Source organism: Polypterus senegalus, chromosome 8 (assembly GCF_016835505.1).
Source record: "Polypterus senegalus isolate Bchr_013 chromosome 8, ASM1683550v1, whole genome shotgun sequence".
Lineage (NCBI taxonomy): Eukaryota > Metazoa > Chordata > Cladistia > Polypteriformes > Polypteridae > Polypterus > Polypterus senegalus.
In genome coordinates this window covers 156,161,804-156,184,016 of record NC_053161.1, presented here as the reverse complement: position 1 = coordinate 156,184,016, position 22,213 = coordinate 156,161,804, and the positions used below count along the sequence as shown (strand labels likewise).

General features: G+C 39.2%; 1 protein-coding gene across 3 annotated transcripts; it reads right to left on the bottom strand.

Annotated features, from left to right (window-relative positions):
• Positions 1 to 1,106: 1,106 nt before the first annotated feature.
• Positions 1,107 to 21,037, bottom strand: LOC120533219 (zinc finger protein 664-like). 3 transcript variants are annotated; one of them, XM_039759994.1, is made up of 3 exons: positions 20,950 to 21,037; positions 13,508 to 14,010; positions 1,107 to 2,397 (listed from the first exon to the last, which is right to left on the bottom strand). In XM_039759994.1, exons 2-3 carry the CDS (start codon positions 13,935 to 13,937, stop codon positions 1,535 to 1,537), a joined length of 1,293 nt encoding a protein of 430 aa, XP_039615928.1. In that variant the 5' UTR covers positions 13,938 to 14,010; positions 20,950 to 21,037; the 3' UTR covers positions 1,107 to 1,534. The 3 variants fall into 3 exon arrangements, with proteins under 3 accessions (XP_039615928.1, XP_039615929.1, XP_039615930.1); XM_039759995.1 differs by lacking the exon at positions 20,950 to 21,037 and adding an exon at positions 20,549 to 20,611; XM_039759996.1 differs by lacking the exon at positions 20,950 to 21,037 and adding an exon at positions 19,887 to 20,538.
• Positions 21,038 to 22,213: the final 1,176 nt, after the last annotated feature.

The following is a 22,213-nucleotide window of genomic DNA, read 5'->3' as shown; positions in this document are numbered from 1 at the left end:
CCATTCACGGGAGATTCCACCTGGTCCTCTTGACATTACTTCCGGGACCGAGCCAATGAAAGGAGACCTTGCCTGGCTCTGGCCCCTGTGATGTCACGTCCGGGCTCACACCAATGGCAGAAGACCTACATGAGCCCAACCCCTTTGACTTCACTTCCTGTCTTCCCCTTTAAAAGCCTTCAACTTTTCCCTATTCACTCAGTTCTGTTTTGGACTCGGTTTTGTGCACATCAGTGCTGTATCAATATAAGCAACTTCACAGCCAGGAAACCAATTATACGGATGGCTGCCCCAAACCTTTGTATGACTCTGTGTCGAGTTTGTGACAATGTACATCTGCCATATACTCTCAGTTGCAAGAAGCAGCTCATAGATATGTTATACAGTACCTGCCAAATAATACAAAGAGTACACGACATGTTTTTCACTGTAATTGAGTCTTATCAGGTATACACACTTTTTGCATCCCCTTACGTTGCATCAAGGCGGCTGGTTCGCTTACTTGACAGGGTGAAGATTGGAGTTGTGTACTCTTTGTATTATTTGGCAGGTAGCGTATAACATATCTATGATCTGCTACTCACAACTGACAGTATGTGGCTGATGTTTGCCGACTGGCCAACCAACCACAAGCATTACCTGGTAGGTAACCACCTAAATAATCAGATTGCAATTCAGAACTACGAATGTAATACTCTGATCTTCACCCTGTCAAGTAAGAGAACCAGCTGCTGTGGCGCAATGTCAGAGGCTTGGCCTTAGGCACTGACGTTCAAGATTTGATCCCCGTAAAGGGATGCAAAAAGTGTGTACACCTGATAAGCCCCAATTAGGGTGAAACACGAGTTGTGTACTCTTTGTATTATTTGGCAGGTACTGTATAACATATGTATGATCTAATTCTCGCAACTGAGAGGACGCGGTGGATGTTTGTCAACTGGCCGACCAACCACAAGCGTTACCTGGTAGGTAACCACCCAGATACTGTAATCAGATTGCAATTCAGACCTATGAATATATATATATATATATATATATATATATATATATATATATATATATATATATATATATATATATATAGATATATTTTACTTTGTGTTTAAATGTGTTCCGTACATGTTGGTTTTAATGAATACGTCAGGTACACCTGCAGGCCACTGCTCTGTCCATGTAGTCAATCAGGCCCATGCATCATTTGGATCTTTGAATGCACTCATTCTCACAGACTACTTGGCACATATGCTGTGTTTTTATGCCCAACAGCCTATAATACCAAAGCTGTATGACAAGATGGGAATAGCCAGTTCATTTATGTCCTGAATTTTATTGTGCACTGTAATGGAATCCCTGAGGTTCAACTTTGTTTGCCATATGTATTCGTCGCTGATGTTCTACTTTATAGTGTTCATTTATTTCCAGGGTTTTACTTTTTTTTTCTGGATCTAAGTCTCTAATGACACATTCTTCATTAACACTGATGTCCTCACTAGCTGTCTAGTTGCTCTTGGATACTTATTGAGTCCAAATGTTCTCACTTATCTTCAGTATGAATTCGTGTGTGGTTTTGAAGACTGCGGTTGTTGGTGAATCGTTTATCACATTTAGAACAACAATATGGCTTCTCTCCTGTGTGAACTCTTTTATGGAACTGAAGGTTTGAACTATTAGAGAATTTTTTGCCACATTCAGCACAGGAATATGGCTTCTCTCCAGTGTGCACTCTCCTGTGGTACTGAAGACTGCCACTGGTAGAGAATTGCTTGCCACAGTCAGTGCAGCAAAATGGCTTCTCTCCAGTGTGAACTCTTGTGTGGATCTGGAGCTGGGTAGCTGTGGAGAATCCTCTTCCGCATTCAGAACAGCAATAGGGTTTCTCTCCAGTATGAATTCTTGTGTGGATCTTCAGATGTGCATTTGTGGAGAATCCCTTACCACATTCAGAACAGCAGTATGGTTTCTCTCCAGTGTGAACCCTTGAATGAACCAGAAGATTGCCGCTGGTGTAGAACTGCTTGCCACAATCAGTACAGCAATATGGTTTCTGTCCAGTGTGAATTCTTGTGTGTTTCTTAAATTTGCTGCTAGTGGAAAAAATTTTGCCACAGTGAGAACAGCAATATGTCCTTTGTGTCACTGCACTCCTCTTACATCTGTGTTTAGATTTATGGTTAAGAGGTTCTTCCCACTCTTGACAGTCATTTAAAATCAATGAATGTGTATCTTCCACTGGTTGTCGAGTATTCATTGTGTTTCTCACAACAGGCAGAGGACTGCAATGCAAAGTGGAAGGTACAAAAACATCTGAGCCAGATATTATTCTCTTCATATTTTCAGTCTGCTGAGGTCTGTACTGGCAAAGTGAAGGCAAAGAGATGGTGGCACTCTCTTCTGTATCTGTAGAAATACATAAATGCACATTTTAATGTAAATGCACAAATAAATCTTACAAAAGGCAAGTCTGTACTGTGGGATGCATAACTCCTGTTCAAATAAACGTCAAACCTGCCACATTCACCTCACTGCAGATAGATTCAGTTTTATGTGCTTAGCAAGCCCTTTTGATTTCTACCCAAACCGTCAAATGAAAGATGAACTTTTAAAACATTGAGACACTAAAGGCAGTGAAGTCAAAAGATGAAGAAACAGGGAGTTTCATTTGTAAACCAACAAACTGTTACTTTGCTTCATTTAGAGATTTATAATAAACACTGGTTTAGATGGGTTGAAAGTCGATGCAGTGGTTAATGCTGCTTGATGTTGCCAGGTATGTGTTTTTCTCTTCCAGGTGGGATATTTTTGATCGTCATATGCAGGAAAATATAGGCTTTCTCAGACTGAGGTTTTTTCTCTGGCATAGACTTTAACCTGCCAGACATGGAGAACATAATTCTAACAGACTTGCCCTAAACACCAGACCACCCAAATGCAGCTCTCTCAATAGACAAACAACTGTGCCAGAGAATTATTAGTGCCAATGAAATACGTTTGATAGTTTTGATAACCTGAGAATGAAAGAGCCTACTAAGATGAGGTTCCAGCTACTGTATTGTATTGTCACTACATATTTGTTTCTTCATTAGGCAGAACATAAGCAGCACACCACCCAACAAACACCCCCACCACCTGCCCATTTTGCCCTAAGATTTATTAGATACGCCATCCTACTCATGGCTTTAGAAATAAGAGTGTCAGTGTGCCAAATTCTCAATATGCTAAAATAACCTCTGATTCTGGATCTGTGCACAACGAACCCTCATTAGCTAATACTGCGTTGTTTAATCCAAGATCTCTTAAGGTAAAGCATTGCTGATATCAGAATTCATTACAGATTCCAACCTTTACAAATGCTTAGGAGAAAACTGGCAAAAACGGAATGAATTTATGTCTCTCACAGAAGCAACACCACCCAGATACGTTCACTTCTCAGAGGCTAGTTGCAGTAATTGTCAGATCGGAGTTAAACATTAAAAGAATCCCAATTGACTGTTCATTGTCTTTTGTGTGTCTGGCTCTTAAAATAATTACAAAATCTTGTCCTGTCTTACTTATTGTTGTCTATCGTTCCCCCAAAATTCAACGGGTCTTTCTTAACTGATCTGACTGAACTTTAAACCCACTTAATTTCACTATCCCAGAGAGTTTGTTTCTTCATTAGGCAGAAAATAAGCAGCAGACCACCCAACAAACACCCCCACCTCCTCCCCATTTTTCCCTAAGATTTATTAGAATCAGAAAATATTCAGATCCCTTCAATTTCTACACACTTTATTGTGCTTTGGATTTAATTTTACACAGATAAATGTGCATTTTTCCCATTAGCCTACACTCAATAACTCATATTGACAAAGTGAAAACATGTTTTCAGAAAGAGTTTAAAACTTATGAAAAACTGAAAACTGAAAGCTCTCATTAATTTAAGTATTCAAACTCTTTGTGGTTGCACTCCAACTTGCATATCATTTATTTATTTATTTATTTATTTGTATAGCTTCAGGTGATGTTATTGTTGTCTGTCGTTCCCCCAAAATTCAATGGGTCTTTCTTAACTGATCTGACTGAACTTTTAGCCCACTTAATTTCGCTTTCCCAGAGTGTCATTCTTCTTGACGACTTCAACATCCATATTGACACTTCGAATGAATTCATGCCCTTGATGCAACATGTTCATTTTCCTACTCACTCTGGTGGTCATATATTGGACCTGATCTGCACATTTGGCTTATCTGTTGGCAACACTTATAGCAGTGATTTTGGACTCTCTGATCATAAAGCAATACTTTTCACTGTCTCATTACCTCTCCCTCCTCTTACCTGTAAATGTCAAGTTTCTTTCAGAATATCAAAAATATCTGTCCCCCTACCCTTGCTGGATCCCTTTCTGAACTTTTCCTTTTTTCCCCTATTCTATCAACACTAGATAGTCTTGTTGACTATTATAACTCAGCCCTTCATTCAGCACTCGATAACACAGCTCCTTTAAAACATAAGGAGACTCCTTTAAGGCGTTCATCTCCATGGTACAACTCAGAATCATGGCCTATGAAAGCAGCTGGCTGACACCTTGAGAGAATGTCACTGAAGACTGGCCTCACTGTGCATATCCAGGCTTTCTCAGACCATCGAAGGGCTCACAACAGCATTTCTCAACCTTTAAGTATTTGCGACCCGAGTTTTCATAACAGTTTTAATCATGCCCCCCCCCTAACATTTTTTTGAAATGTAGATGAATATTTTATTATACCTACTTAACTTTTATCGACATTTATCTAACTCTATATTTATTGTTTTAGTATCAGAATGTAGTTTAAGTTAATTTGTTTTAGTTTCAACAGACGTTTTTTTCATATTTTTGATTCTTGTTTTCTTTTTTTCATATCTTCACGGCCCCCTTTTTGTTACTTCGCGCCCCCCTAGGGGGGCCCGCCCCACAGGTTGAGAACCACTGGCTTACAGGGATCCACGAACTGCAGCCAAGAACACGCATTATGACAGAATAATAAAAAGTGGCCATGATAACCCAAGGGTTTTGTTTTCTGACCCAATTACCTCCTATAATGAAGTCTGTGAAAAATTCTTCCACTTTTTCTGTAATAAAATTAAAAATCTAAATGATTCAACTAACATAAATCCATCATCTGTTTATATCTTTTCTTGTCTTCCCACTTCATTCAGCTCTTGTCACATCTGCTTTTGTTAATGACCTGCTTTGTAAGATGAGGCCGACTACTTGTGTACTGGACATCCCATACCCACCACACTAATTAAATCCTGCCTTCATGCTATAATCCCAACTGTTACAACAATAATAAACACATCCCTTGACACTGGCTTTGTGCCAGCCACTTTGTAAAAATCGCTTCTGTAACCCCAATGTTAAAAGGTCTGGTCTTAATGCTGACAATTGTTTTTGGCCTATTTCTCACTTACCTTTTCTGTCAAAAGTTCTTTAGCATGTTCTAGTCTCCTAACTCACCAATTATTTAACTTCTAATAATTTGATGGAACCCCTTCAGTCTGGTTTCAGAGCACAGCACAGCTGGGAAGCTGCTCTGCTTCGGGAAACTAATGATTTGGTTATGGCAGTAGATGCTGGACAAACCAGCAGATTAATTTTGTTAGATATCAATGCAGCACTTGACACCATTAGACATGACATTCTATTGTCCAGAATAGACAACATTCTGGGTGTCTCTGGCACTTCCCTCCAGTGGTTTAAGTCCTGTCTGACTGAGAGCCCAGAGTTTGTTAGTCTTGGTAGGTCCAGCTCAGTGCCAGTAACACAAGGAGTTCCTCAGGGCTCTGTCCTCGGCCCTCTTCTCTTCTGTATTTATATAAAGCATGCATAGCTATCGACTGGATTATCATTTTTATGCAGATGAGCTCAACTCCATTTCCATATTAAACGTGAAAATTCATCAGAGCTTTCGCAGCTCACAGCTTGCGTCAGTGAAATTAAAACCTGGATGGAGCAGAACTCTTTAAAAATTAAACTGCAATAAAACTTAACTCCTGCAATTTGGCACTAAAGCACAACTTAAGAAGATGAGCTCCTTTTCAGTCACTCTTGATGGTGATTTCATCAGACTTCTTCTAATGCAAGGAATCTTGGTGTCTTTTTTTGATTCCCTTTCTTATTCCACCCACATAAACCACATTATGACAATTTCTTACTTTACTCTCTGTATCACATCCTGTATTCGCTCATTTCTCTCCTTTTCTAATTTCGATTATCTTGTCCCTGCTTTTATCACATCCCGCATTGATTATTGTAACTCCCTACTGGCAGGTGTCTCTTCTAATTTTATATCAGAGCTCCAGCGGATTTTACTCTGCTGTAAGAGTCCTGACACAAACCGGGAACAGCGAGCACATAACAGCCATCCTGCTTCACCTTCACTGGCTCCCCAGATTGAATAGAAAATTCTATTATTAACTTAAAAAGCTTTAAATGGCCTCACACTGGACTACATCAGTGACTTTCTCCATCACTATGTTCCTGTCTACTCACTAAGGCCCTCTGATTCTGGCAATTTTGTGTTCCACACTAACCGTCACTCTATGGGTGACAGGCCCTTCAGCTGTATAGCGCCCAGACTCTGGAATCAATGAGATCAGCCGACTCCATTCATTCTTTAAAAAAAAACACAACTGAAAATTCATCTGTTCAGGAAGGCTTTTAACTTAACGTGACATTCTGGCTCTTCTTTCAGTTTACCTCTCTGTCCATATACTCAGGGTAATTCGTGTGTGCGTTATCACAAATTATATTTGTTTAAGTTTTTCTTATTACTGAATTTAGTATTTTACCCTGTATTGTTTTATTATATTTAATGGTTTGTATCCCATTTTTATCTGTTTAGTGTTCTATGCAGAAATATTTGTATCCAATGTTACATACAGTAATCCCTCGCTATATCGCGCTTCGACTTTCGCGGCTTCACTCTATCGCGGATTTTAAATGTAAGCACATCTAAATATATATCATGGATTTTTCGCTGGTTCGCCGCTTTCTGCGGACAATGGGTCTTTTAATTTAGGTTACATGCTTCCTCAGTTTGTTTGCTCAGTTGATTTCATACAAGGGACGCTATTGGCGGATGGCTGAGAAGCTACCCAATCAGAGCATGTATTACATATTAACTAAAACTCCTCAATGATATAAGATATGCTTCCCGCGCAGTGCTTGTTTGCTTCTCTCTATCTTTCTCACTCTCTCTGCCTGACTGAGGGGGTGTGAGCAGAGGGGGCTGTTTACACAGTGGCTGTTTGCACAGAGGACACGGACGCTCCTCTACAAAATGCCGCTTTATCGCGGTGCTTCTGTATACTTAAAAGCACGTATTGATTTTTTGATTGTTTGCTTTTGATTGTTATAGAGTGCTCTCTCTGACATTCTCTGCTCCTGACGCGCTCCTTTATGATGGCGCTCCTTTGAAGATATGTTTGCATTCTTTTAATTGTGAGAAAGAACTGTCATCTCTGTCTTGTCATGGAGCACAGTTTAAACGTTTGGCTAAAGGGTGTTATTTCATGTCTAGAGGGCTCTAATAATGTTAACAGGGTGGGAGAGTTTATAAGGGCTTAAAATATATAAAAATAACCATACAAACATATGGTTTCTACTTCGCGGATTTTCACCTATCGCGGGGGGTTCTGGAACGCAACCCCCGCGATTGAGGAGGGATTACTGTATATATTGCTGTTTAAATAAGTGTCTTGAGCATGGAAAGGAGGTATATAAATAAAATGTATTGTTTATCATTATTTACAGAGGCACACACTTGAGGAGATAAGGTCTCACAATTCACACTGTAAAAACATAAAAAACAAACCATGAAGTTCAAGGAACTTTCTGTAGACCTCTACAAACAAATTGTGGTGAGGCATAGATCTGTGCAACGGTATAAAGGCATTTCTAAAGTTTTTAGAGTTCCCAAAATCACAGTGACCATGTACATTTTGAAATGGAACCATCAGTACTCTTCTTAAAGTTTACCATCCAGGCAAATTGAGTACCCAGGCAAGAAGGTACTTGTTCAGTAAGATGATGTCCTCTGCACAGATGGAACCTGTCCAAAAGATGGCCATCTCAGCAGCACTTCATCAGTCAGGTGATTTATGGTAGAGTTTGCCAAACAGCATTTTTAAGGACTCTGAGAGCATGTGGGAAAAGGTTTTTAGCTCTGATAAGGCAAAAATGTAACTCTTTGTGCTAAACTCCAAACAAGACCAGGTACTGCTCTTCATCTGACTAATACCATCCCACTGAATTATGGGGTCTGAATCCTTGTATTAAAAATCAAAAACTGAAATCTCTCACTCATATATTTTCAAACTTTTCTGAAAACATGTTTTCTTTTTGTGCTATGGGTTATTGAGTGTAGATTGATGGGCAGAAATGGCAAATGTATCCATTTAAAATTTACAACACAATAAAGTGTACAGAAAGTGAAGCGGTCTAAATACTATCTGAATCCTTTGTACGTTGTCACTATCAGTCAGTCCACACTCTGCTTTTTTCCCCCCTAAGGCCTTGCTATGCTCCACCATCCTGCATAAAATTTCCACCTACTGATCACTCTCTTTTTAAAACATGTATGCATACATACTGTATGTAAAGACAGAAACTCAAATCAGTCATAGCAAAAGGAAACAACAATTTCAGATGAACACCACAAAGGTCTGCAAATAGGTCCATGCTTTATGGCAACATATCAACTATTAGACTCGTCCTCAGTTCTGGATAAAAAGTCCAGGATTTATCATGATATGTGGAGAGAGTATGTGCCTAAGAAAACAATCCACATATTTTGAATAACAAACCGGGAGACACTCTGTGGACAGTTCTTATTAATACCAAAAGCAAACAAATCTGCAGCCAAGATATGAAATGCAGTATGCAGTTTACAGTATACCATACAGTGCATGCCCAGCTGTATACTTGGAACAAACATCTAAAACACTCGCAATATGAAATATGCACATAACAATTCAACTAGACAAATTAACTGGGACACAGAGCAAGTAACATTCAGGGGAAATACAAAGAGCTGACTGAATTGTGGCTATCAAAACGAAAATGCCATTATCATACACCTGGACATAAACCCAGCATATGCAGGCTTAAAAAGAAGAACATTCAAATAATAAAAGATTTTAAAACCAACACCCTCCAAGCCCCACCTTACTAATCCACCCTTCTTTTGATCTGAGCCAGCACGTTAGTCAGCCAACACACAAAAGGAAGACATATGCTGGATTTAGTGATTACTAAAGGATTAAAAGTTGATGTGAGACAGATCGTGGATATTGGTTTATTAGATCATTTTCTCTTACTATTTAATATAGAAATACTGAAATAAAATTAATGAGAACATATTGTTAAAAAACCTCTCTTTGGTTAATCTGCAGCTTCAAAGTTTGCAAACATTTTAAGCAACCAGTCCATTTGTAATGCTTACTACAATACTGATAATAATGTAAATGGCAAGGTGGAAAATTTTAATGTTATGGTGAGAGCTACTGGCGACATAGTCACTCCTGAATAGACAGTTAAAAAATCCTCCAGCACTGTTACACCATGGAAGACCCAAAGAGTGTCTAGTTTAAAGAAAGAATGTCAGGGAGCTGAGCGTAAATGGAGAAAAACTAAATTGATTATCCACTATGACATATTGAAGGCTAAAAACAACAGAATACAACAACATAGCTATTCCTCTCAAGGCTGACTATTTCTCTAAAATTATAAATAATAATGCTAGTAATCTGAGAGTTTTATTCTCTACAATTGATCATCTGCTAAACCCAGGTCATTCAATGGAATGTCTCCAAAAAACTTCCAGTGAAACCTGTGAGGCTTTCACTATATTTTTTAATCACAAAATTAATGATATTAGAAATAATATAGTACATCCTCCCAAAGCTGATCCTCTTAAACCCCAGGATTACATTTTAAGCAAATTAAATTCTTTTACCAGGATAGATTTACCTGATTCATATAAAATAATTTCTCAACTGAGACCCTTTTTTTAAAGAAGCATCTGATGCTAACTGAGAGTGTTCTTGACATCATAAAGTCATCATTAGATATGGGGGTCTTCCCAGACTGTCTTAGGACTGGTGTTGTTTACCCCCTGCTTAAGAAAAATAATCTCAACTCCTCTGTTTTTGAAAATTTTAGACCTATTTCCAACCTGCCTTTCTTAAGTAAAATCCTAAAAACGGCAGTGATTATGCAGCTAAATGATCACCTCAAACATTCTGTTCTTGATAAGTTTTAGAACAAATCATAGTACAGAAACTGCACTCATTAAAGTAGCAAATGGTTTGCAGGTAAATGCAAACAGAGGCCGTTTATTTGTTCTCATCCTTTTAGATTGGAGTGTAGCATTTGACACCATTGATCGCAATATTCTTACAAATCACCTTAGTCAATGGGTGGGCCTCTCTGGCAGTGTCTTAAATTGGTTTGAGTCCTACCTGGCAGGTAAAAATGCTTTGTTAGTTGTGGTAATTATACTTCAAAGACCCCTGATGTTCTATATGATGGTCTACAAGACTCTATCCTGGTTTTTTCAATCTCCATGCTTCCATTAGGTCAGATTATCTCAAGGCATAACGTGAACTACCACAGCTATGCTGATGACACACAACTGTATTTATCAATAGCGCCTGATGACCCCGACTCTATTGGTTCACTGACACAATGTCTTACTTGTGTTTCTGAATGGATAAGTAGTAATTTTCTCAAATTAAATAAGGAGAAAACAGAAATCTTAGTGATTGGCAGAACTCGATATAATGAGGGTATTAGAAATAAACTTGATCCATTAGGCTTGAAAGTTAAGATGGAGGTAAAGAATTTAGGGGTAATTATTGGCTCTGACCTAAATTTTAAATCACATATTAATCAGATTACTAGGACAGCATTTTTTCCACTTAAGAAATATAGCAAATATTAGACCCCTTATAACTTTTCAAGATGCTGAAAAATTAGCTTTTGTTTTTAGTCGACTAGATCAGTGGCTCTCAACCTGTGGGCCGGACCCCCTAGGGGGGCGTGAAGTAACAAAAAAGGGGGGGCACGAAGATGTGAAAAAAAGAAAACAAGAATCAAAAATATGAAAAAAACACCTGTTGAAACCAAAACAAATTAACTTAAACTACATTCTGATACTAGAACAATAAATATAGAGTTAGATAAATGTTGATAAAAGTTAAGTAGGTATAATAAAATATGCATCTACATTTCAAAAAAATGTTAGGGGGGGTGTGTTATGAACTGTTATGAAAACTCAGGACGCAAATACTTAAAGGTTGAGAAACGCTGGACTAGATTACTGAAAAGATCCAACAGGTGACCAGCTAAACTGGAATTTCAAACTCCAACCAATTTCACTCCAACCAATCTCTTAATGAGAAGCTGATTCTTGCCGTTAATTAAACTCGTTATTTAATTCTGTGGCTTGTTGCTGCTCTCATTCTGCCACAGCAGACATTTCCAAAACTGTTGATTTTTTTGTTTTTTCTAAGAACACTGTCAAAATGTTTTGGTGACCTGAGAGATCAACCTTACCGAGATCATCACCTTTCTTTATTTTCAGATGTTGTGTGATGGGCACAGACGAGCAGGTCATGTGGCAGCTTGTTTTGTGTCTCAGTTTGTTATGGCTGCTAATCGGAAAAAGAGACAACTAAGAGGACTGAGTCAAGTTAATTAAAACCAAGGCAAAAGAAGTTAATTAGCAGCAAAAGCTGGTCACTAATGAAGAAGATGGTAAGAATGAAAACCTGCAGCCACTGTGGCCCTCTGGGACCAGAGATCAACACTCGTGGTCTAATCATTTTCCTCTGATGAGGACACCTTGAATGTGTTGAAAGCTCAGGAATTACTATTTTAAGATACAGAATGTGATTCTTTTTCTCCCTTTGTTGATTTCAAGCTATAAATATATGTCTATATATTGTAAGTGCCAGAGAGGGAGGTGGGAAGGAGGATGCCTTCATACTCACATGGGAGGCCAGAGCAGAAGGACAAAGGGACTGGCCTGGTGGGACAAGAAAATAGATTTGTATCTGACTGGTATTAAATAATGGATTGACCAGAAATAGCCAGGAATCAGGGGCAGTTCCATCCCCCATAAGCCAGGTGGCAGTGGTCTTCACATGGGAATCCAGTCAGGACAACTGCAGGGGTGCTTGGGATATAGAATCTGGAAATGCAGCCCTGTAGGGGTCCCTGAGGATTGATAGAAGGCACTCCAGGTGCATGAGTTTTTGGTCTCCTAGACCAAAACAAACACGGACTTACAAGATAAGAGAAAACCAAGGCTCTTCAAGTTAATCATGTGTCGAGGGTGCCAGGGGCCACGACCTGGCCGGGACGCCTTGGAGGACTGGAAGTGGGCCTGTGCCCATCTGGGATCACGTGGGGGCCACCTTCCTGGTTGCTTTGGGGGCCACGGGTTCAGGGCGTGGAAGCCCCACCCTGTAGGGGCCTGTGGTCACCACCAGGAGGCGCCCCAATGCCTTGGGGACCCTGGACCTCAGCACTTCCGCCACACCAGGAAGTGCTGGGGGGAAGAGAAGCAGGGACACCTGGAGAGCTTCCGGGAGAACAGCCAGCACTTCCGCCACACTGGGGCGTGTCAGCGGGAGATTGCTGGGGAGCACCTGGAGCTCATCTGGGTGTGGATAAAAGGGGCCGCCTCCCTTCATTCAGGGCAAGAGTCGGGAGCGGAGAGGACTGAGCTGGAGAAGGCAAGGAGGCGGCCTGAAGAGAGTGAGAGAAAGGCATTGTGTGGCCAGGACTTTGGGGGTTTTGTGGTGCACTTATTGTAAATAGTTGTGAATAAATGTGTGTTTGGGTGACAATGATGGTGTCTGCCTGTCTGTGTCCGGGTCAACCTCCACACATGTCAGCCCTAATTCTTCAGCCCTGTCCACAACACTATGTTTTCATTTAAAAAACAAAGACATTTCTCTATGTTTTCACTATTCAGCCACACTACTTTGGAGTTTTTAAACCCAAAAATGGATACCTGTAAAAATTCTCTTCAGAGCCATATACTTCTGAAAACAATGACGTGGTGTTTCAGTGTGGATGAGTGAATAACAATGTTTTTGTAAACACAGACACCATCATGCTCATTGGTTGATCGATGCTTATTAGGTGGCCCTTCCCCGACTAGATCCTGCTCATTACCTCACCTCATTCACTGATTGGTCACTATTCACAGAAGAAAAATATACCCCGATAAAGCGGCCATAGAAGAGCTGATTTCCATGCCACTTATTGATCTTCTTACCTGGATGCATCAAAATTCCTTTTTGTATAGTTTGGATGTCAAATTTTTGGCCATTATATTATGGCACATATACTTTTGTAAATAATGTGAACACTCCAGTGTGTACAGAGATCACTTTGTATAAATGCACTGTTTTTAAATGAAAACACAGCAATGTGGACATAGCCTTAGAGCAATTTATTTATTTTGGCACCTACCTTTCCCAGTGTGACTCAGACAGGATGTTTTCTCAGGCCTCTTTATGTCAAACTCCAAAGATTCCAACTTCACATGGACAGGATTGTTTTGTTCGGGGATCTGTCTGCTTGGTTTAATGCTTAATCCAGATTCATCAACATGTGCACATAAATGCCAAGATGCAATCTCCGATTTAACTTTTTCTTCCTTGATGCCATCTACAATTTCATTTCTCTCTGTGCCATTGCTATCAGACGTTAGTTCAGGGTATTCTTGAATCTTTATTACCACATATTCACAATCCTCCTCCTTTACGCTGGATCCGTCCCATTGATGTTGCACACATTCCCATTCACAGTCCTCTTTCTTGATGTCCACACTTCTTTTCTCCATGGCATTCATGCAATTTAGACCCTGATGAAGTGAAGTGAAGGATTCATCACTGCTCATCTCATTTAAAATCTCTGTTTAGCTGGGTTGCTCTGTCCATCTGTTGTTAGTGAAGAGCTGCATCTGTATGCATCTGCAAAAGGGAGATTCAAAAAGTGAAGGTTATTCAAATGCCAAAAGTAAAGATAAGACCCAACATTTTGGCTGTAGAGACTTTATCAGGCTAAACATCTCTACCATCTTCTGTTTCTGGAAATGGAAGCATTATTTTCCCCCTTTTGTGTAAACAGAGCAGAAACCTTTCAGAACTACAGCCAAAGCAACTGAACACATTAAGTCAACTCTTCTAGTTTTTCTTAAAACTTAGGTAGCCTACCTGCTGCTTCTTGGAATTTCTTCAGAGGGTTATTCTGCTACTTATAATATGAAGACAAAAACATTACAAAATACTCCAGTAGAAGACTAACACGTGTGCTATGCACCAAAAACTCTCTGGTCATGAAGTCTGAAAAGTCATTAGGTTTTGCATCGCTTGTGTACAATATCTGATTGTGGAGAACAGCAAGTCCTTTAGGAATTCTAATTCTCCCTCATGATATAACATTTACAAGTTCACACTTTTTATTGTATACTTATATTGTTCACTGTTTATTCCACTATGAAAAGCATCCTTTCACTTACCTACTACATATCAGCCATAATTGAAATTTTGTCCAGATCCATCTTTAGAGATTTGACTGACTTTGACGGACATGTTCATTCGCCTAGTTAAGTGTCACCGGTAAAATGTAAGTGTTTGGTCCATTTATACACAAACCATTTTATACAAACATGAAAACAAAGTATCCCTACATTTCACGTCAATTCATTGAGAAAACATTTCTGAAAACAATAAGTGCTTTCTGTGCAAAAACAATTTCAGCACCCTCCACTCCACTATACACTTGTGGTGTGTGACATTGAAATGTTTTTGATAGTTTAGATAGGAAGATTATAGAGGGCTGCAATTCAAAAGTCCCAGAGTTGGACCATTTCAGCAGGTCAAACAAGGCGGCTGTTGTAGTGTTTCAATGTGCCCAAGGTCCATTGGCAAATGCAAGGATGTGGTCACTTTTTTTTATAATTTTAAGGTGACTAGAGGGCTCCGCCCCCTGCTCACTTCGCTCGCCCAACCCCGGTTTTGGTTTACCGGATGTATAATTTAAAGAGATTGTTATTTTCATGCGAATTGTTACATATGGACTATTTATGTTTTATTTATTGTGAATTTCCCCTTGAGATTAATAGAGTATCTATCCATCTATCTATTTTCATTTTTACTGTAAAACCTTTGTAAAAACAATACTTGTCCTTTATTTCTGGCCCCAGGTGTGGTTAAATCTCTTCCTCGCAGGACGTATAACGCTGCTTATGTTGTGAAGGGGGGGTGGGGCGACTGAAGGAGATGCCGTCGTATCAGCTGCCGTCTTTCTGCTGCTGCTGCTGCTGGCAAGTTGCATGTTCTGTTTGTCGAGCTGCCCCTCGATCATTCAAAAGCCTGTAGAGCAGCTGTCCTTTTACCACTTTATGTCTCTGCCGCTTGCGTTGTGAATTGGGGCTGAACGCACTCTAAGGAGAAGCGGTCGGATTACCTGCTGGCTTGCTGCTGCTTCTGCTGGTGAGCTGCACGTTTTGCTTGGCGCTTGACGTTGTTTTAAGAGCAGGCAACACATGATGCCTGTTTCCCAAAAGCATTTGTAGCAAAATTCCCAGCTAAACCCTGACTGGTTTAATGTTCAAAAACACAAGGTGCTTAATTGCAATGACCCAATTGATTCTTGCTCATTTTGCAGCTTTTTTTAGGTAGCTGGGCAACTTAGATGGATGGTTCATTTACCCATTTAACGCTGGCAGACTTGTCCTTTTTATAGGCTCAATTGCAAGATGGAATGAAAGGTCATACTGCTGCTGATTCAATGATGAGGTCTTCCTTAGCTGATGTAAGACTCAGCCACCATTACAATATCTCTCTGTTATAAAAAAAAATCTTGGAAGGAGACGAGACATGATTTTCTCAGAGAGACACTTAATCGTCCCGCGAGACAAGCCCATGCCCAGGTCCAGAAATAAAGGACAAAGAGTAGATGACAAAGTAGAATGTCATAAAGAATTCAAAAATGTTGGCGCGGTGCACATGCAGAGTAGGTTAGAGATAATGGAAGTACGAAAATTCGAAAGTCGCAAAAAAAGGATAGGAAAGATTGCATTAGCGCAAGCAAATAGAAATTATTACTTGGTGAAATAACAGAACAGCGAAAAGAGACCGAATATATTGTTCAGATTTAAGAGACTTGTAGATTGTCTGATTCGTGTTGCCAGCAAGAATTAAAAGATTCCAAAAACGCTGGCGCGGTATGAAGTCCCATGAGATGGGGACTTTTAACATGAACTTCTTTCAAGTCACGCTCTACTTACAACTATTTTCAAACAAGACCGTGGTCATCTAACCTCAGTCGTGTGAATGCTTTTGGCAGACACACTTCTTACGCGCTAAACTGTTATCAATTTTATATGTTCTAGATTACACGTCAACGACCAAGCAAAGAAGAAAGAGCATGGACAAACATTTGAAAAAGTCATTTTATTTATTAGAGAGAAAGAAACGATATTCACTCACCGGCAGTTATATGTTGCGTTGTCATGATATAAGTCCAAACAAGGAATCAAAATTCAATGCAGTCTTGAAGAAGTTAATTCCAAAGATTGTTTTTACAAAGTTTTAATATAAAAGTGAAAATAATGATTATGTAACAATTCCCATGAAAATAAAAATCTCTTAAAATTGTATATACTGTTAACCAAAGCTGGGGGTGGACGAGTGAAGAGAGCAGGTGGCGGAGCCCCCTAGTCACCTTAAAATTATAAAAAAAGTGACCACATCCTGGCATTTGCCAATGGACCTTGGGCACATTGAAACACTACAACAGCCACCTTGTTTGACCTGCTGAAATGGTCCAACTCTGGGACTTTTGAATTGCAGCCCTCTATAACCTTCCTAACTTCTGCATACTCTGATGGCATCTTCAGCCAAAGAAGACAACCGTAAGATTGGGTCAGCTAACAGAGGGAGAGCTTGTCTATTAACCGCTGCAATTGGACTCATTCTGCCACATTCCAAATGGATTTCTTTGGCAAGGCCATACATATATACATATACATATATACATGGATTGTATATTCAATGATTCTTAAATTCAAGTTAAGTGTAAAATTATTTGTGTCATGACGGACAATCCTGGCTTTCGTTTTATCACTGTTATGTCTTTGAGGCAGTAATTTAAGTGACACTACCTGTTTTGTAGTGCATTTCCCAATATTAAATCTGGTCCTTTGGTGGAGCTAATGCTCCCTGCTGGACACACATTATTACATCAGCAATAAATTACAACCATTTTACAATTGCTGTATTCTGAATTTGAAATCAAGACTGCCTTTATCGTAGCAAAACTAGACTCTGGCTGACATTATGAAATATCGTATACATCGTGATATTCATGCGAGGAAGAAAAAACACTTTTTTTTTAATACTATGATCTTTGGTATCTCATTCTCATCAAGTCCTAAAATTTGAACAAATCAAACATTAGGTGAGAAACTCCATGTAACATTTTATTTTGTTGTTATGTATTCAATCAAAAATATGCCTATATAGCACAGAAAACTAATGTGTGAGGGAAAAAGTCACGATTTCTTAGTTTCTAATTCCACTTGAAGTAGTGGTATTCTGTATGTTTTTATTAGTCTCTTCCTGCATGCTAACCAATTTCAGCCCATTCACCTTTACATCACTCTGTTTGGGTAATTCCTGTTTGAGGCCATTCATTAATGTACAGCTCTGTTGCAACAGTAGTTTATTGTTCTTAATTACAAGGTCAACAAAACTGTTACTTTGCCTCACAACACAACACCTACTGTAAGAGTTAGTAATACGTATCCATTGTGACCTCTAGGAGGCGTTTCGCACCCCCAAACACAACCTTACAGACACAAGCCTCAGTATAAATAAAAGGTTTACTAACAAGAATACCTTGAACAAAGGCACCAAAAGTGATATAAACCAAATATAATTCTTCTCTGACAGCACTTCCAACAGGACTGCACTACAGAACTACAAGTCCCAGCATGCCCTGCAGATGTCCACGTGGGCATCCTAACCCAGGGAGAGTGACACCTAGCGTATTCGGGGAGAAAATATTGAGCATTGCTCATCTCCCCCAGTCCTTCTGTTGCACTGGCCTCCAGGCCAGGTAAGGATCCTTGTTCAGTCCTGGCTGGGATGCCAGTCCGTGTGTGCCATCTACAGCATATAATAGCACACATTTTACAACAGCCGTACAACACAAATGACTCACTACAGCACTGAATAAAATATATTTTGTCAGCAATCTTTCAGCATTGTCTATAATATTAAAATCATGCATAAGTCGATTTCTTTGGTTCAGACAGAATTCAAAGAAAGAGATGAGCTAACTGGTTACCTCAAAAAAGGACAGAATTCTAAATGAAAAAATTACATTTTGTGAGTAAAGCCATTTAGGCTATTTGAAAAAGGTGCAACTCATTCAGTTCAAATGTCCGTCAGTCTGTCATTGTCTAACCCACTTAGTCCTAAACAGGGTCGTAACAGTCTGCTGGGGCCTATCCCAGCCAGCATAGGCCACAAGGCAGGAACAAACCCTGGCCAGGGTGCCAGTCCATTGCAGGGTGAACACACACACAAGGCCGAATTTAGGATCGCCAGTCCACCTAACCATCATGTATTTGGACTGCGGCGGAAAACAGAGCACCCGGAGGAACCCCATACAGACATGGGGAGAACATGCAAACTCCACGCAGGGAGAATCCAGGACCTGATCTCCTTACCTCAAAACAGCAGCGCTACCACCACGTGTATGTAGGTCAACACTGTAAAAAATGTCAGTAAATTTAATGGTAAAAATAATGTGAATGGTGATAGTAAAACACTTTTTCTGAAAAAAAGAAAAGTGACCTTATGTTCTACTGAAAATTACCTCTATATTTTAAAAAATACATTTCATTGCCATTATTTTTTTACAGCCAAGTTCTGTAAAATCGATATTTTTCTAAACTTCAACCTTCATACCCTTTACTGATACATTACGGTTATAATGAAAAAAATCTCTGTTAATTTTACAGTGTAAAACTATTAAATAGCGAAGGTAAACAACTGTAAAATGTAAAACGGTAAAGTACTGTTTCAGTAACACCGAAGTTACGATATTTGCGTAAACGCCCCCATTTTACCATATTGAACCGCATACCTTTGCACAGTAGGGAAAAAACCTTAAAGTTAGCAGATTTATTTCCCACCCCCGAGTCCTGAAGGTTTTTTGAGGCTATGGAAGATGATTTATGGTGGATTGCATTCGATACGTTAGTACACCTGTAGGGCACCATACACCACAAAAGGAAACTTTAATTCTCCACCAGACAATGTACTCTAACTTCCTTAAACATTGAATTGTTTTCAACGTAGGTAGTTCAATGATACAAAACGTTTGCTATTGGTTGTTGTTACTTTTCTGAGCTAACTGGAAATAAAAGAAGCAAAGACTACCAGCACACAAAAAAGGAGTCGTTTTAAAACAATCATAATGTGAATTGCTTACCTGAACAGGAGGTTGTTACTCTAATCTTAATCTTTAATTTTCTTATAATACCCAACCTTTGACTGTACCAGAATAATTCCATCAGGACTGTGTAAATTGCCACACTGTCTACTTAAGAGTTGAGATCTCTGTCGTGAAAGCTGTTTTTAAATTATGTGTCCAATAATCTTCCCGCGAGTGAGAATTATATATATACTGTATATATGTGTGTGTGTGCTAAAAAAAGGAATACAGTTCAAAAGACCTTTGGCCCAGAGACTATTACACAGTAACTTGCGAATCCAAAAAGAAGCATTCTTAATAACTGTTATTCAATGACGTCTCCTTTTATAAATCTTACCACTGATGTCTATTCCATTTCGGAAGTATTCCTATGAAGTGCAATGCCTCCACAATCCGTCTCGTCAGCACGTGTTAAACACACTTTCCTCTTGTTCACTGTAGATTCAAAAAACTAGCAGGAAATAACATATTACCTTCATTTTTAATCGTATGCAACTAAAGCCTCGTCCTTTGGAAAAATTATAATTCCTTTAATATTAACTGTCATTAAAATACGCCGTGTGACCCGAGTTCACTCTCCCCCTCCAATACCAGGTTAATATGTATCATGTACAGAAAACTGTCGTATTATATATATATATATATATATACCGTTTTGTTTTTAACGTCTTGTATCACTATTACATATATTCAGTCCCCACGTACATCACCCCATGTAGTTCAATTCAAAATCCCAATTATCATCTTCATGGCTTGGATTAATCATAAACGAAATTCTTGAAAACTACGGTTCACAAAGCGACGCGGACAAAATTGAAATGTCCCCAAATCAGTGCACGGATTTTATGTAGAATTTCAATTCAAGACGAAATCTCGGTTTGCGCGATCCCAGGCCGTCAAGGACGAACTACAATAAACATTAAGGTACAGCGCTTTAAAACGGGATTAAAAACTGATAACAAACGTGAAGCGAATCGTGGACATGCACCATAAACATACCTATGAAATCACAGGGGCCAAAGGGACTGACCAGAGAAGTGATTGTAAGCAGACACCACCTCTCCACTCTTACAACACTTAAGAGTAGCGAGAGCGTGAGACTATATAGCCTTAATCTCGCCTTTTAAAGGGCTCACACCAATTAACACGTAATGGCCGCCGTCACCTTAAGATCAAAATGTTCAGCGATTTGAAACGGACTGATCGTGGTGACTATACAGACGTTTGCGCTTTAAAGTGACATCCATACATTTCACAGAGTCAGTACAACACAAACAATAGAGAGTAGGATACGCTTTTGGGTGTCGTTCGGTGATTAAAATCCGCGTCTCCAACGACAGTGCAATCCGCTGCTATGTCGTTTTTTCGATCTCTGATCTATATGTTTCACAAGTACATACCTTTTATCTCTTAGCGGCTAAAATACACTGATCGAAAGTAGGCTGTGATGTCAATCCGAGGGTGAGGAAGGGTAATGCTGCAGACTGGAGTGTGGTAGGCGGGGAAAGTGGGCGTGGTAACTGTCAATCATCTTCCACAGTAGCCGCGTATTAGAACAGCGCTTTGCACAAATCTACAGCTGTAATTCATTAACAAAGAAATACTGCATTCAGCAATATTTACTAGAAAGAACATACAAATTCGGTTACATGCACAGTAAAATAGCAACTTCAAATATAATAACTAAAATACTAAAAAAAGACAGTAGTCACAGTGCTACAAAGGTAAAAATTCCATTAACTTCGAAATGTTTATAAAGCGTTCATGCACTCTGCAAGGTACAATTAATTAAACGTTGAAATAATTTATGTCTGTAAAATATTTTCCTAATAATGTTTCAATTATTAAAACAGTATAATTACCACATACTATCTAAACAATATACATATATAAACAATATATATTTGTGTAATTTCAACAGTCATTTGTAAAATTTCCTAGAAACAGGGCAGTACATGTCAAACTTCAGGCTGTGATTTATAAAACGTCCAATTACTATCTACTGGGATATAATGTAACATATTAAGTGGCGTGGCCACCAATGGGCGCTCCTGCCATAGATATATATAGATAGACGCCGCATTCACTGTGTTGCCCAGTCGACATGATACGTCAGCGCGTCCGCCCTATTGCGAGTGAAAAAAGTGCCATTTAAGCTAATACAGGTAAAAACAATAACGTTTAAAACAGGGGTCCCCAACTCCGGTCCTGGAGGGCCCCAGTGGCTGCAGGTTTTCATTCTGACCCGTTTCTTAATTAGTGACCTGTTTTTGCTGCTAATTACCTTCTTTTGAATTAATTTTAATTGATTTGTGGTTTAAGGTTTGTTCTCCTGAATTTCTTCATCATGCCTCTGAATCCCTTCATTTCTTTCCTTAAACAGCACCCAAACAGAAATGAAATGAGAAGAAGCGAGTGAGCCAACAGACCATCTAAATCAGAGCCTCAAACTCCAACCAATTTCACTTCAACTAGTTGCTTAATTATGCCCTGATTCTTATCGTTCATTAAACCCATTCTTTAATTCCATGGCTTGTTGCTGCTCTCATTGTGCAATAGCATACATCTCTGAAATTGTTTATTTTCTCTTTTCTAAGAGTTCTGTTAAAATGTTTTGGAGACCTTGGCAGATCAACATTCCTGAGACTTTCTTTATTTTCAGAC